The sequence below is a fragment of the Musca vetustissima genome, unplaced genomic scaffold (genome assembly GCF_032173495.1).
Source record: "Musca vetustissima isolate MV318-11 ecotype Yass unplaced genomic scaffold, APGP_CSIRO_Mvet_v1 utg45329, whole genome shotgun sequence".
In the NCBI taxonomy this organism is placed as follows: Eukaryota; Metazoa; Arthropoda; class Insecta; order Diptera; family Muscidae; genus Musca; species Musca vetustissima.
The window spans coordinates 41,317-59,086 of record NW_026874773.1 but is presented as its reverse complement, the minus strand read 5'-3'; the positions used below and the strand labels follow the sequence as shown (position 1 = coordinate 59,086).

The following is a 17,770-nucleotide window of genomic DNA, read 5'->3' as shown; positions in this document are numbered from 1 at the left end:
AGTGTAGATAAACAGATTTTCAAATGCATATTTATTGAATAAATTCATTTGTTGAGGAGGCGGGGGTTAGATTAAGGTGGAATAGACACACTTTTACATACATATTTGTGTATATAATTATCATTATTATTTTTTTTATTAAATAACAATTTACAATATTTAAAAAAAGGACATGTATCAAAAAACATTATCATTTACATACAAAAATATATATTTATAGTAATATTCGACGAGAGAACGAACTAGTCATTGTATAAAATAAAAAAAAATAAACAATTAATTATTACAATATATAATAATAAATATTGAGTAATAGTTTAGTAGTAAGATCAATAATAGTTTAGAGTAGATAGAGAGAATACTTCAAGTTGTTATGGATTTAATCGAAATTCGACACAATCATAAAAGATGTATAAAAAGCTTTATTTTTTTGTAATCTATGTATGTGTTTGGGTTTTAATATGTATTTCTTTTGCGGGGAGTGTTTTGATTTCATTTTTCTATCTTTATTATTTTAATACTTCTTTTGTAATACAATTTGTGTATTATTATTTTTTTAAACCTATCAAAAAAGATAAATTATTATTGTTATTCTTCAGCTTTATTTTTCAATTCAATTGGTTTTCTGTTTTTTTTTTATTTATTTAATATGCTTATACTATACAAAATATATAAGATGAGTGTATATATTTTTGTTTTCTTATTTCTGTATAGATAAATTTCGAAATTGTTTGATTTGGAGTTATCTCAAATATTTGTTACAAAAAAATGTTTGTAAAGTTGTTATTCCAAGTTTTTAAATACTAAAAAAATTGTTTCTCTTGATTTTCAAAATTCCTTTATTAAATATAAAGCACATTTAATTGAGATTTTGTTGTTTTTCTTGTTGTTGTTGTGGGTTATTTTCAATTTCCTTTCGTTTCGAATTATATTATTATTATGTGTTTTCATTTTGTTGTGTGTATTTCTTGTATTTGGTATCATTTAGAAGCCAACAACACCGCCTTGTTTACGGTAATCGGCATTTGCATAAATCGCTGTAGCATTTTTAACAATGCCACATACCACTGATCCAGTGTAGTTGAAGGGTTTCACCTGATGTCCTCTTTCGGTGAGCAGTTTTACAAGTTCCTGGAACAAAAAGGAATTTAATATTAATATTTAAAATTAATATTATTTAAAAATTTAATATTATTATTTTAAAATGTAATAGGCCTTGAAAAATATCGTTTAAAAAATAGGTCTTGAGAAGTTATTATTTAAAAATCCACGCCTTATAATAGGGCTCGAAAAATATTATTTAAAAATCCACGCCTTATAATAGGGCTCGAAAAATATTATTTAAAAATCCACGCCTTATAATAGTCCTCGAAAAATATTATTTAAAAATCCACGCCTTATAATAGGGCTCGAAAAATATTATTTAAAAATCCACGCCTTATAATATGGCTCGAAAAATATTATTTAAAAATCCACGCCTTATAATAGGGCTCGAAAATATTATTTAAAAATCCACGCCTTATAATAGGGCTCGAAAAATATTATTTAAAAATCCACGCCTTATAATAGGGCTCGAAAAATATTATTTAAAAATCCACGCCTTATAATAGGGCTCGAAAAATATTATTTAAAAATCCACGCCTTATAATAGGGCTTGAGAAATATTATTTAAAAATCAACGCATTATAACAGAGCTTGAAAAATATTATTTAACCAGTGAGCGGAGCAGTGTAGTCGGACGGGGCCGACCATACGGATTCTGCGGATTTTTTCCGAGCCTGGCCAATATTTGGTGATAGTTGCACTCTCTTGCCCGATTAGAGGTCAACAGCATCTCTTTCTTACACTGACATATTTTCCGAATATTCTCAATATTCAGTAAAACTCTTCTAATTACTAATCCTGGTTACATTCACCGTGGATTGTGTTGTGATGTTCGGCTTATGGTCTATAGATCGACTCGAAAAAAAACACAAAATTATGTTATCGGTTCACTTCATCCCAATATTATTATCTTATCATCATCGAAAATTATAGGCGTTGTCCGTGACCATACCTGGATCCTCGTGGAAAATTTCAAAGCGATCACCGCTACATTTTCGTCCTCTAGTGTTGTTAATACGTGTTGAATACGTAAGCACCTGTAAATATTTAAGTGTAACTCCCACATCCGAGTACATTCGACAATATAATTTGTTGCAATTTAAAGACCAACTACTCCTCTTGGATTTGCGATATTCAGAATTCAGAATTTTCAGAATTGAGAAGGTTTATCCACATTTTCCCACCGAAGTTTCTGTATTTTGGCACTTAGAGCGTAAAAATCATATTTACACATATTTTTGTATAATTTGGCATTCGATTCGGGAGGGTGATTGATATTTGTTGCAGAAACTGTTCAATAAAGGTTCATGTTTTGACATAGCTTCCACAGGTTCCGTCAATTTTTGGTAGACCCTTTTCAATCGTATACATAACCCTCATATATAAGTTCCGCCCCAAGGTGGTATAATTTGCATTTCGGACTCCTAGAAATTAGAAATGTCGTCCCAAAGATATTTCAATAACCGGTTAATTTTCGGTATATTAAATTTCCTAGCCAAGTTTTCTATCCTAAGTGAGGATTTTTTTATAAGTTCATGATTTTAAGTTTTTTATGATATCAATGGTATTTGCAATATATCCGGCTGTCACTTGTCATTGGGTGTTTTTGGAAGGTGGAAGTCCTTCTGGCGGAAAATATAGGTCAATGGTTTGATATATCTCCCATATTTTGACATTCCCAGACCGATTTGGTATTTCGGATTCCTGTAAAATAAAACCTTCAACCCATAAATCTGTCAATATAGGTCCATTTGTTTAATAGTCAATGAGACAATTGCATTTTCGGAATGTTGAAGTTTCTATCCCAGTTTTCTATCCTGAGTGTATGTAGTTTGGATTTTCAACAATTTTTTTAGAAGCCCCATTTTTATAAAAGGGATAACTGGTTATCACTTGCCATTTGAGGCTTTTAGATGGTGAAAGACCTCCTAACAGAAAATGTTGATCGATGTTTTTAAAAAAAGGTTCCATATTTTGACAAGACCCTTCCCTGCCGAATTTAAGTATTTGAATGCTTATTTTGTAATTCTAATTTTCAGGCCTATACCAAAACTTGGGCGCTATGGACAAATATGATTCGCCCATTTTTGCATAAATCAGTGTTGAATCCGGTTCAAAATTAAAACCAGTGAGCGGAGTAGTATAGTCGGACGGGGCCGATCATATGATACCCTACACAACCACCACTGAAGTCCATGTTTCTGCGGATCTATATTCCGAGCCAGGCCGATATTTCCACTCTCTTGGTTTCATTATAGGTCAACTGCTCCACTTTCTACCCTGGCATACTTTTCAAAACTTGTTTTTCCGAGGCGAACATTTACGCAATAAAATAACAATTTGGATACCACGGAATATCCTCTTGGTAGTATATCAACTTCTCGGGTCTATGTCCTTCAAGGGTAAATATATACGCCTTGGAATACAAATTTTGTCATTTTTTACACAAAAGTCAGGGTCCATTTGAGCCGATAAATATTGAGCAATATTTATCAAAACATGCATGTTTATTCTTGGGCCCGATCCGATTCTCCATGTTTGGGCCATAATTGCGGCCTCTGGAGCGACCAGAAAATCAGACAAAAGTAAAGTTTTTGGTCCATTTATTCCCTTAAATATTAACCGATCTTTACCAAAAACAATAGGGGTCTTCATTAGCCAGAACCTATCCTACATACAAAATGTCGTGAAGATTGGTCCATAACTATGGCCTGTATCGCGTTTACAAATTATAATGCACTGACGGACGGACACACATGTCTAGATCGACTCACTTAGTCGAGATATGATTGGTATACTTAAAGGTGGGTCAAGGACCAATATTTCTGGCTCCAGCATAAAGCTATAATACTCTCACAACATAGTTGTGTAGGGTATAAAAATCCTCGTCTAATTCTAGTCCTTGAAAAAATTTTTTAAAAAAATTCTCCCCCAAATTCTAGTTCTTGAAAAAAAATTTAATAAGTCCACGCATAATTCTTGAAAAAAAATAATAAGCCCATGCCTAATTCTTGAAAAAATATTTTTAAAAAAATCCAAGTCTATTTTTTTCGTTTATTTCCTTACCTCCGTAAAATGTCCACTCTTCTCATATTCCAAAACATTTGGTGACAATTGATTGTGATATCTTGGCCTATCAATAGCCTGTTTAATATCTTGATCCATCCATAGAACACCAGCCATAACCTCAACCAGGGCTGAGATAATTTTCGAACCACCAGCAGCACTCACAAGCAGTTTTACATTGCCATCCCTGTCGGCCAAAATCATGGGCGACATCGATGACAGCGGACGCTTTTGGGCATCAACAAAATTGGTTGGAGATGGTGGTAAGGCAAAGAGATTACTTTTACCGGGCAATGAGAAATCATTCATGGCACTGTTGAATATGATGCCTGTCCTCTTGCCAGCCAAACCAGAACCAAAGCTAAAACATCAGAAAAAATATTAAAATAAATATTTTTAAAATTTAGATTTTAATACTTACTAATCATTAACTGAACTGGTAACTGAAACAGCATCACCATTGGGAGCTAGGACTACCAAACCACTAGTTCCAACATCATCTTCACCAGAGAATTGGGCACCATATTCGGCAATGTTTTCTAAAACGTGGCTATCGTTGATTTTCTTTCTCATTTCGTTGCCAGTTTCGGGATTTGTTAAACGGCTGACCAACTAGATTTTAGAATTGGAAAATAAGAATTCAGATTTCTGATAAAGGAATTTTCAAAACTTACATCTCTCACATCATTGAAGCGGGCATCTCCCAATTCCCATCGCTTGGCAAAACCAAATTTCATGGCTTCGGTAATACGATGTATTGTCAAGGCTTCATTTTTAGTATCCTGCACATCAATACTTGAGAAATTAAAACCTTCCAATATACTCAAAATATTGGCCACGACAGTACCACTACTAATCGGTGGATTGGCATACAAAATATCATCACCCAATTGCATGGTAACGGAGCTAACCAAATCGGCACGATAGATTTCCAAATCGGCAAAATCAACCAAACTTCCCAAATCTCGTAGATCCTCGGCAACCATTTTGGCCAATGTGCCATTATAAAAATCATATGGACCATTTTCGGCCAATAGTTTATAGGTATTACATAACTCCTCAGCGGGTTGAATACGGGTGCCAATTGGATGGATGGTATTGGTTGTTTCATTATAGAACATTTTCCTGTAAACAAACATATATTATTAGAGGCCTTTTATTTTCCAAAGCTCCTCTCCTCTCCTCCCTCCCAACTTACTTCAATATCGTATTATTCCTCATGTACTTATCCTTATAGGCCAGGGCATTGTACTGGTGTTTGGTAACATAGAAACCATCTTTACAGATTTGCAGTGAGGGTTCCACCAATTTCTTCCATGGTAATTTACCAAATTTCTCATGGGCCCTATGATAGCCCATCAATTCACCGGGCACGGCAATCGATAGGGGACCATGCAATAGATCATTACTGTCTACGTTGCTGAATTTATCATCATGCACAGCAAAGGGTGCCACTTCACGGCCATCTACCGAATAGGCTTGCTTGTCTTCTTTGATGTAAATATTCATTAACATACCACCGCCAATACCCATGCTGTGCATTGTCACAATACCGTTACAGAGTAGGGTGGCAATTGCTGAATCGACAGCACTACCGCCATCCTTCAAGATGTTGCTGAAATGGAGAGATGGAATTTTTTATATCAATATTATTTAAAAATCATCATCAACATCTACGCCTTAAGATAGACCTTAAAAAATTATAATTTAAACATCTACACCTTAAGATAAACCTCAAAAAGTTATCATTTAAACTTCTACGCCTTAAGATAGACCTCGAACATTATAATTTAAATATCTACATCTTAAGATAGACCTCAAAAATTATCATTTAAACGTCTACGCCTTAAGATAGACCACACAAATTGTTCATTTAAACTTCTACGCCTTAAGATAGACCACACAAATTTTTCATTTAAACTTCTACGCCTCAGGATAGACCTTGAAAATTATATATTTTATATATTTTAAAAATCTACGCCTCAGGATAGACCTTGAAAATTATATTTTAAAAATCTACGCCTCAGGATAGACCTTGAAAATTATATTTTAAAAATCTACGCCTCAGGATAGACCTTGAAAATTATATTTTAAAAATCTACGCCTCAGGATAGACCTTGAAAATTATATTTTAAAAATTTACGCCTAAGGATAGACCTTGAAAATTATATTTTAAATATCTACGCCTCAGGATAGACCTTGAAAATTATATTTTAAAAATCTACGCCTCAGGTTAGACCTTGATAATTATATTTTAAAAATCTATAGACCTTGAAAATGTATATTTTAAAAATCGTAGACTTTGAACACTGTATTTTAAAAAACTACGCTTCAGAATAGACCTTGAAAATTATATTTCAAAAATCTAGGCCTCAGGATAGACCTTGAAAAATATATTTTAAAAATCTACGCCTCAGGATAGACCTTGAAAATTATATTTTAAAAAACTACGCCTTAGGATAGACCTTGAAATTTATATTTTAAAAATCTACGCCTCAGGATAGACCTTAAAAAACATATATTAAAAAAATACGCCTCAGAAAAGACATTGAAAATTATATTTTAAAAATCTACGCCTTAGGATAGATCTTGAAAAATTATAATTTCAAAAAATCCACGCCTAATGGTCGGCTTTAAAAAAATTCACGACTAATGGTAGACTTTAAAAAATCCACGACAAATGGTAGACTTTTAAAAAATGCATGCCAAATGGTAGACTTTTAAAAAATGCATGCCAAATGGTAGACTTTAAAAAAGTCCACGCCTAATGGTAGACTTTTAAAAAATCCACGCCTTATGGTAGACGTTTAAAAAATCCACGCCTTATGGTAGACTTTTAAAAAATCCACGCCTTATGGTAGACGTTTAAAAAATCCACGCCTTATGGTAGACGTTTAAAAAATCCACGCCTAATGGTAGGCCTTGAAGTTTTTTAAACCCACGCCTAATTGTAGACCTTGAAAAAATATATTTCAAACAAACTGCTCTTTAAGGAGACATATTCTATCCTGACTTGCTTCAGTATTTAATTGATTCAATTAAAATTGACTACCATGTGTTCAAAGGAGATATTAAACTGCCATAATCTAATTGCCAAAACAAATAATAGACTCAAAACTTAGCCATTGTCTTCAACGATTAAATTACAAAATTTTACCACCTCTTCTATCATTCACTCTCACTCACCTGCCAATTTGACTGCATACAGGTTTATCGGAACAAACAGCTGCCTTTTCATAAACGCCCAAATTTGAGGTGAAATTCTTTTCAAGAATTGGTTCATCCTTGAGCAGGGAATTGTCTGTCACTTCAGTTGTCACCTTGCCATCGTCGTCACTACTCTCAACGACAGTAGCCGCATCCTTCTCGGCTGTTGTTGCTGCTGCTGGTGTTGTAGTACCACTTGTGACACTGGCACCTGTTGTTGGCTGTTGTGAGGATGGTGGCAACGCTGTTGTTGGTGTGGCAACGCCACCCGCACCCAATATGGAGGCTGACAATATTTGATTGTTGCTGCTGCTGTCGCTGCCATTGCTGCCATTATCTAAAGGACTTGTTGATGTTGTGGATGCTACTGCGGGGCCATTAGTATTGCTATTATCATCTGACAAAAGAGAAGAGTTAAAGGTTGTGGGTAAACTTAGTAAAGGACTAGCTGTGGGTGGAAGTGGGGGGCTATCTGTATCTCTCGCTATTGTTGTTGTTGCTGTACTTGTTATTGTAGTAGTTAAGAGAGGAGTGGTGGTTGTGGTGCTGGCTGTAACTGTGGCGCTTAAATTTGCTGCGGTTTCAATTGTATTGGAGGTGGTGGTGGTAGTGCTTTCGAGAGTGGAAGTAGATAAAGTTTGGGGCAGGTTTGGATAATTGGTGGGATTGCTTTTGCTCAAACTCGTTGTGGTATGTGTGTTTGTAGGAGGTGTTTCTTGTTCTCTTGTTGTAGTCCTAGTTGTTGTTGTTGATGTATTTGTTCGTTTTGTGAGTGTTGATGCTGTTGGCATTGTTCCCGACTTGGGCCATTCTACATTAACGAAGACAGAGCAAAGAGCAAAAGAAAAGGGAAAGCAGGAAATGCAAAAAGAAACACAAAAGCAGACAGGGAGTGGAACACATCGCCGCCGCCGCCAGCAAAGATAACAAGCGCAAGAATAACATGTTGTCAACACAAAAAATGAGAACACACAAAAAAATATTTGGAGCAATAAAAAACAAACGTGTGAAAACAAAACACAAAAGAGGAGGATGTTTTTTCAAGGATATTGACATTAGTTATTATATTATTTTTGTTTGGGAACAATTTAGTTATTGTTGTTGTCGTTTTTTTTTTGGTTTTGCATTATTTTTTTCGTGTGCATTATTGTAAAGCATTTTCGGCATAAAGGCAACAACACAGAAAAACAAACGTGAAGAAAAAAGAACAGAGAGAAAAAACAAGAAAGGTGTCAGTTGTCATTTTGAAACAGTGCAAATATTTCATATTCTTTTTTTTTGGTAGAAAATAAAAACATGTGTAGCTATTCGCTTTATTGTCATTTTCACCAATTTTTTTATAAAATTATTTTGACGAAAATGGCCATACAACAAGTTTCCATTTCTTTAGTAAAAATTTTTTAATAAAATTTAAATAATATTGAATGTGTTTTCGTTACTTACCACTAAAACATAAACTGATGATAACATAACTAATTAAGGCAATACCAATGAAACATATGATGCCGATGGTCAATTTTTTCATTAAATTCAGCAACTTTACCCGCCTGAAAGTAGACAACACATGTTACTTAGTACAGTGAAGTTCATAAATATTGTCATAGTTTTATCAATACACCTAAGTCTGTTTTTACACGGTCCTTTTGTACACGGTTTGATATAACACGGTTTGAAAATTGAATATTTTTAATTTTTTACACGATTTTATTCCATTTAGCACGATTTGAAATTCTATGTACTTAAATTTTTTGTCAAATTTAATTTTTGCGAAGTATGTTCATATCACAAAAAATATTTATGAAAGAAAAAAGTCTGAAACCATCGATAGTATCGCTAGTTTGCGAACACTAGCTTAAAGATTTAAGTGAATTCCCCTTTAGCGCGTACAAACAATTTTTACTGGTCAAAGCAAATGTGAATAGCCCTAATTTAGAGGAATTAAGATCAATGTCTTTTTTACACGGCTTCTTCTGGAACCAATCTACCGTGTAAAAACAGACTTAGGTTTAATAGTAAAAAATATGTATTTAATATTGCCAACGTGATACGAAATTTTAAGGATTTCTGTGACATTCTAGAATATAATTTTTAATTCTTGACATTCGAGTTGAAAATTGAGGATTTCATAAGAAATTCTAGGAGCTAAAAATCGACCATAACTGTTTTGAACCCTATACACCAAAAAAAAAAATCAATGGATTTCTTTTTCCCCAACCTAATATTGAAGTTTAAAATTTGTTATCTTTGGCTTATCTGTGGCCTCTTGAGCGGCTAGAAAACCAAACAAAAACGATAATCAACGATTTATACCATCGCACTTGACCAAAACCGGAACATAATTGGTATTAATTTTAAGGTCAACCACTCCTCTTGGATATGTAACCAACTTCTCCGATCTATGCCCTTCAGGACTAAATATATACCCAATTTTCACACAAAAGTCGGGGTTCATTTAACCCGCTAAATATTGACCGATTATCAGGAAATGCTTATTTCTTCATCAGATCCCTATCTCTGTGTAAAATTTCGTGATATTCTCTAGAGCTACAAGAAAAAACATACAAACAAAATGTGTTAGGTTTATTTCACAACCTAAATATGAATCGACCATTGACAAAAACAGAAGGGTCTGCTTTGGACCGATCCGAACCCACATTAAACCTTTCGTGTCGATTGGTCCATACCTACAGCCTTTGTTTTGTGTTTACAATTTACAAAGGACAGACAAACTCAGCTAGTCGATATGACGATCGATATACTCAAATGTGGGTCTGGGACCAATATTTCGCCGTGTTACAAACTTTGGGTCACGCAGAGCTAAACTCCATATGGATGTCGAATGAATGCCGATTATAATAATTCGAATTTCAAACGGAATTCATTGAATTACAAATCGGATTTAGTTTTCGAGATTTTTAGTATATTAATGGAGATGTGAATATTAAAATTGCCCGAAATCGACACGTAGACTCCCGCAGACCTGGTAACAATATAATTTAATTTATAATCCAATGTAGTTTATAAAAATGTTGATGTCATGTCTTGACTCAAACATTTTTAGTGACTGAAACAATTTTTTAATATATAATAATTTTAATAAATTTATAATTTTAATAAAATTTATAATTTTAATATTTTGTCCAAGTGTTGTCTTGTTTTTTGACATTTTACCAACATCCTCACCCCGTATTATGCACAAAGTCTTATAATCGTCAGTTAAAACAATTACTCAAACCGGTTGCTAATCAACAATGTGGCGCCTTTGCTGATTTGTCCGGGAAATGCGTAAAATTGTTTTTCGAAAATAAGATTGGATGGAAATAGGTTTAATAACATTTTATGGTTGGATTTGTATTCCCTTACTGAAAGAAGGTTCCGGGCCGTAATATCTCTCCAAGAGGTGATGAGAATTGGTCATCGAGAACTCCTATATCCCGTTTTCTTCGAATATTTAAATAGCACCTCTTATCGAAACCCACTGCAGTTGTGTATGGTATCACATCGTTAGCTTACTAGGAAATGTGTTTCATCCAATTTTTATACCCTCCACCACACTGTGGTACAGTGTAATATGTCTTGGTTCATATGTTTGTAACAGGCAAAAGGAATCGAGATAGACCAATGGTTCCTTTTGTGAATGTGCATAGAATCACTTTTTAAGTCGATTTATGAATGTCCGTCCGTCTTTCTGTCCATTTTTGATTAGGTCGCATTTTTGATTAGAATTCGATGAAATTTGGCACAGCTCATTTATTTGCCTCAAGGACGACTCCTATTGAATTGAAAAATCGGTTCAGATGTAGATATAGCTTCCATATATATTTTCGTCCGATTTTAGGTCCATTTATATTCTTCGATTTACACGAATTTTGGCATAGTGTACTGACTTGAGTCCAGAATGATGATTGGTAAGTTTCGGGAAAATCAGTTCAGATTTCGATATTGCTCCCATATATATTTTCGTTCGATTTTATGTAAATGATGTACCAAAGTTCCTATATATCTTTCGATTTGCACGAAATTTGACATAGCGTTCTGAATGAAGGCTAGAGTGATGTGTGTTAAGTTTCGTGAAAATCGGCTCCGATTTAGATATAGCTCCCTTATATATTTTTGTCCGATTTAATGTAAATTGTGCACCAAAGTTTCTTTATATCCTTCCATTTGCGAAATTTGGCACAGCGTACTGAATTTGGTCTAGAACGAGGTGTGTTAAATTTCGTGAAAATCGGTTCAGATTTAGATATAGCTCCCATTTATATTTTCGTCCAATTTTAGGTCAATGGTGCACCAAAATCGCTATATATCCTTGGATTTGCCAGAAATTTGGCATAGCGTACTGAACGAAGTCAAGAGTGATGTTTGTTAAGATTCGTGAAAATCGTCTCAGATTTATATATAGCTCCCACATATATTTTCGTCTGATTTAATGTAAATGGTGCACCAATGTATTGAGTCTAGAATGATGAGTGGTAAGTTTCGGGAAAATGGGTTCAAATTTCCCACATATACATATATATGGGAAATATTGCCAATTTTTTAACATAGCTGAAGCGGAGGTTCACCCCTTTGTAACTCGGGAACTACTTAAGTGTATGAAAAAAGTGAATAGTTTTGGGTTAATTGATCTGTCGTTGCAAACTGTTCATGATATTGACCTCCAAACTTTGTTTTGGTGGAAGCTGTGTCTACTTTAATGTAAAAAAATGTGTAAAATCAGGTTGAGGCGAACCAGTTTTTTTATGTTCTCTATCGATTTGTGACTAAGCCACTCATTGCACGGTCTTCGTGTCAAAATAAAACTAGAAGCCAACAAAATGGGGACTACGCCCCTTATGTATCATTTTTCAAAATTTTCACTGCATCTACCTTTAAATGATGCTGACATTTTGAAGCTCGATTTTGAGTGTTTTTTTAATTTTACTTCTAGCTTTAATACGCAAACAGGAATTTATAAAAATCGATTATAAGATTATTGTAGTCGCGAATCTGCGTAATTTGATATGTATTTTGTGTATGTAGTATGCACAGCTTCAGAGTAATACTCATCCGAAGGTGCGAATTTTGTGCGATCAAATTTCTAAAAAACCTATTTTTCGGGCCAAATTTTTAGATCTGTCAACTGAATGACATGGGTACCCGCGATCAATAAGGTTTTTTACGTTTCGGATGATATAAAATCTTCTTCGTGAAAATCCATCTACTAGAACGGCGGGAACTGGCCTTCCAAAAACACGAAATTTGGCAAAACATGTTTTTGAAAACATCGCGGATTTAATTTCGTTTTCTGTAGATCATTTCCGTTTCAATAAATGACCTCATACGGATTTTGATCTTTTTCGAAAAGAGACCTTTAAAAACTTCAGCCGAAAGAGAGATGTACCCAATTTATCTCAAAAATAGTGTGAGCTGGCACATCCATGGTTCTTAATGGACCACATTGAAATCGGTATAGATCGATGTATTTGTTTAGGGTGCACACCGAAATCGGATGCGCGTTAATGGCATATGGAGTTTTCGGAAATTATTCGCGTTTTACGATTTTTTGGGTACTTCAATGCAACGTGTGGCACATCTTAGCCGTCAAATGAAATTTCGCAAAATATATATGGATTGGAAGATAAACTTCAGTACTTCCTGGAAACCGCATGCGCATCAAATGATTTTGAGAATTACGCGATTTACACGCAATTTAAAATGTATATTTCATAATATTATTTTATTTTAAGATTTATTCCTATTTATAGAACCCCAAGATTTATCGGAAGGGTCTTGCTACAATCCACAAGGTGTATACTTATACACCAAATGTGATTATTTTTAAGTATGTAAATTTTTGTGCGAAATTCGGGTAAAACAGCAGAATAACCCAAACATTTTTTTCTGAAATTTCTTGTATAAAATTAAAAAATAAATATGATGACATTATTTTTTCGAACCAAAAACAAATATTTTTTCCTCAATATCTTGTTTTGTTGTCGCTGTGATTTAGAAACCGCTACACGGACTTGTGTGATTTTGATATCATTTGATTCATCGTGGTCTTTAGATTATGTAGATATTTTTAAATTAAATTTTTAAATTTTTAGGTGTGTGTATGTCATTAATATAATGAAAATATTGATGTAATCTGCTATATTTTTTTTTATTTTTCTCATATTTCGCGAATATGTGCAACTTTACCGTGATTATTATAATATATTCATATTCTTATTTTACGGAGGAAGATATATATCAACGTTTTTGGTCAATATAATAAACGGCGTAATTTTAAGATTTTTTTCTTATGCCCAAAATTAAAACCTTGATAACTTTTGCGCGCATCAACCAAAAATTTGATCGCGAACGGTTTCGGAGTCAGAACATTTTTCTCTATATGTGTACCAAAAATCATTGATGTGCCACAAAAACAAAAAAGTCGATTTTTTGAAAATGGAATATTAAAAAATTGGCAATATTGCCCATATATATATATTCGTCCAATTTTATATAAATGGTGCACCAAACGCCTACTGTTTGTCCGATTAACATGAAATTTTGCATATCAAATTGAGACTTGAATGACGTTATTGCGTTTTGTTGAAATTGGTGCAGATGCGGCCATAGTGTCTGACTGTGATTAAATTGTTAACAGTGAGGCCGAATAGTGTGTATCAATTGTGCTATAAATCGTTTTCCATAAAATTGTACCATGGTACGCAGACGAGTTTAAATTTGCCCGAATGAAATTAAATTTTTTGTTTACAGAAAGACATAATAAGACAGGATAATTATATACCCAAAGTGGTGGGTATCATATAGTTGGCCCAGTCCGACTTTACTACTTTCCTTACTGGTTCATCTTTGTTTTCATGAACCGTGAACTTTATATGGTCTTCAAAGACAAGAATCCGATATTCGAATGTTATCATCGTCATTTTATCTTTCAACACCTTTCTTTCACACTAACCATTCCGCACTGTGTCGGATCTAGATAATCATTAAAACAATAACACTTTGTATTATTTCTCAACAACTCCTAATAACACTTTTTAAACATTTTCCATATTTTCACTCTATACACAAATTCAAGCACATGTCTTCTTATTCTAATAAACAAAACAAAAAAACACTACACTTAACGCCAACACTTATGACCATGAGTGCTCTGTGGAAATCTTTGATATTCAGCTACACTCATAAATACATACCTCTGCTCTCGTCTCGCCTCTTCCGCTGTCGCTGTATCATGTATAAATTCACCGCCATTTTTCTCTTCATCATCGACTCCTGACTTGAGAGGAATTTTGTTCATAGCATCATCATTATTGCTTAGACCCATTTTTAAGCCATCAGCAGCAGCCCTGAAACGACAAAAACAAAAGAGAAAACGAACGAAAAAAGAATATTAATATTTTTTTATTACTCCCAAAGGTATGCAACATTAATTTATTTAAAATGAATTTACTGTACGAGATACACCGCAGTTGTTCTGTTTCGTCGGCTATTGTTGAGTCAATGAGTGTGGGTCTTGGGTGGCTGGGTATGTGGGTGAATTTATGCGAAATAAATTCTTGTGTGTATATGCTCTGTATTCCGTATCCGGTCTAATTCTGTCTTTCTCTCTTTCTGTGTATGCGTAACACTACCACACCGGCCGTCTGCCAAATGCATACTGACCATAGAATTGCATCGTTGTTAGTCGTTTGTTTAGTCTGCTATGACTGGCTGGTTGGGTGGCATTCGTCTTTTATACTTGTGTATGCGTGTGTTTGCGTTTTTCCTGTCAACGAAGGAACTACTATGCTATTACCGTTATCGTCTTTCATATCATTTACACCCGATGCGGGTGTTTCGTTATTTTTGATAGTTTGTAGTAGTGTATGCATGTGTGTGTGTGTGTGTGTGTGTGGAAATGTATTCCTGTTGTGTGTGCATTAAAAGGATTGCCAAATTAGATAGCATAGATTGTAATTTCATTTTTAAACGAACTTATCAAAGTCAATGCAGGAGCGTGAATTAATTTAAGTTTGCTGATTTAAGTTTTGTTTTGCATAGAACAGTGGGGAAAGAGATTTTGAAAATGTTTGAATTTCAAAAAAAGGATTAAAAGTTCTCGAAGATACACAATATATTACAATATGTGTGGAGTGATTGAGAAGAGGAATATTTCTTTATTTTTAATATATTTTGGTCTAATCATGATATATCTTTTTATACCCTCAGTCTTATGGCTAATTAGGGTATGTACACTTTGGTACGGAAAAATGTGCCTCATCGAAATATTGGATTTAGATCCACACCATGTTTCTTTTTACCAAATCCGTTTCAAACAATTTGTAGTCGATTTACAAATGTCCGTCCGTTTGTCTAGTTGGCTGGTGCCAACGATAACTCTCAAAGGGAGTAACCGATTTTATCCAAACTTTGCACATCGTAATGTTTCCTTCAAACTTAGTTCAACCATTGGTCCACTACTTCTGGCACTTCCCCCACAAATTGTCATCATTTTCAATATTTATTAATCCAATATTAGACGAAAAGAATGCCCGATTTGAACCAACCCATGGACAACCTATTATATTTACCAAACCTTGATCAAGTCCGAAAATGGGACCCGTCGGCCCACTCCTTCTGGTTTCTCACCCACAAATATTCTCACCCACAAATATTCTCACCCACAAATATTCTCACCCATTAATATTTTATAAACTTGTAAATTTAATTGAATTGAAGCGTATTGAATAACCGATTTGATCCACATTAAATTTGAAACCTCTTTAATAAGAAAATACCTTATATAAAGCGAATAATAAATCCAGTGCGTAATTCCGAAGACCTCCGCAAACCATAGACTGAGGGTATATATCTTTCGGCAACTGATAGGGTAAGAAAATCGGAAACTATTTTTCATGCAATGCGGAGATATATAGTAGGGGAATTAAAAGGATAGGTAAAATACGACAAATATGTCCGTCCGTTTGTCTGCCTCTCATATAAAATTTAGCACATCTCATTTATTTTGGACGAACATACTGCAACTGGAGCAAATCGGTTCTGATTTATATTTATTTTCGTCCAATTTCACGATTCTGAACCAGCGGCCCATCGATATTTTGTACAGCTTTCTAAGTTCAGCCTAGACTGACGAGTATTAAGTTTTGTTGGAATCAATTCTGATTTAATTATATCTCCGATATATATTTCCGTTCGATATTGGTAATTTGTTTAACCTAATTAAGTACAGAAAAAGGCGTATTAAGATTTCGTAAAAACGATGGAGATTCAGTTAATTCCTTTCGGTAGATTTTCATCCAAAATCATTAGAGAGGAACATTAATTAAGGCTTTATAAGGCTAAGAAATAATACTTGGAGCACCTCTTATGTATACGCCATAATTCCAGTTTTCGAGTAATGATTTTGATGATTTTTTCTGTGAACTATAAATTTCACGATGAAAACGCTTTATAAATTCTTCATCTCAAAAATAAACTTTGAGATGACATGTCTTCTGTCTAATCGGATGAGGAAAATTTTTGGAAACATATCAATCTTCTACCCCGATTCCTTCTTGGCATTTTTCATTCTAACTTTCTTGAATACCACAACGCGAGATATTTTTCGATCAAATATTGTGCAAAGGAATAGGAAATATTCTAGGAATATGAAATATTCATTTTCCACTTTTAGAAACCTGTATATCGATCTACATCTATGAAACCAGTGAATGGATGAGTATAGTCGGATGGGGACGACGATATTATACCCTACACAACTACTACGAATTTCTAACATTCTGAGGGTCTTTATTCCATGCCAGGGTAGTATTTCGCGATATTTGCACTTTCTTGACTGATTAGATGTCAATAGCTCATTTGTGGCATCTTTTCAGAATCATGTTTTCCCGGAGTAAAAAAAAAAATACTCATGTTGTGATATTCGCCATATAATTGGCACTTGGGCGACTAAAAAACCAGACAAAAAGGTTTTCGGTCCAATTCTTCCCGAAATATCATCTGTTCATTAATAAAAATTATCCTCTCCCGGAACCTCATGCAAAATGTCCTAGCGCTACATTTCCGCCATCTAGTGTGGTAATAGTTCTACCAAACTATTTCAGAAAACTTATACTCCTTAAATATTGCACATAACTACTCATCCATCAATAAAATTCGTGTCAATTTAAAGGTCAACCACTACTCTGAATATACAACCAAATTCTCGGGTCTATGTCCTTCAGAAGTAAATGTATAAAAATGCTGTAATTTTCAACACAAAAAAAATAAATAATTATTGACCGATTATCATGAAAAGAACCATGCCAGTTCCTTGGTCAGATCTCTTTTTCTGTGTAAAATTTCGTGACTATAGCCTCTAGACCGACCAGAAAACACAGACAAAAATACAGATTTT

General features: G+C 34.0%; 2 protein-coding genes across 2 annotated transcripts; both read right to left on the bottom strand.

Moving 5' to 3' along the window:
• Positions 1–964: 964 nt before the first annotated feature.
• Positions 965–7,500, bottom strand: LOC133336621 (glutathione hydrolase 1 proenzyme-like). Its single transcript, XM_061544905.1, has 6 exons — positions 7,357–7,500; positions 5,369–5,785; positions 4,845–5,295; positions 4,592–4,782; positions 4,171–4,531; positions 965–1,131 (listed from the first exon to the last, which is right to left on the bottom strand). Exons 2-6 carry the CDS (start codon positions 5,710–5,712, stop codon positions 985–987), a joined length of 1,494 nt encoding a protein of 497 aa, XP_061400889.1. The 5' UTR covers positions 5,713–5,785; positions 7,357–7,500; the 3' UTR covers positions 965–984.
• On the bottom strand, positions 7,353–14,756 carry LOC133336569 (nuclear pore complex protein DDB_G0274915-like). The gene is made up of 3 exons (XM_061544853.1): positions 14,568–14,756; positions 8,824–8,924; positions 7,353–7,774 (listed from the first exon to the last, which is right to left on the bottom strand). The coding sequence occupies exons 1-3, from the start codon at positions 14,696–14,698 to the stop codon at positions 7,353–7,355; spliced, it is 654 nt and encodes a 217-aa protein (XP_061400837.1). The 5' UTR covers positions 14,699–14,756.
• Between the last annotated feature and the right edge of the window lie 3,014 nt (positions 14,757–17,770).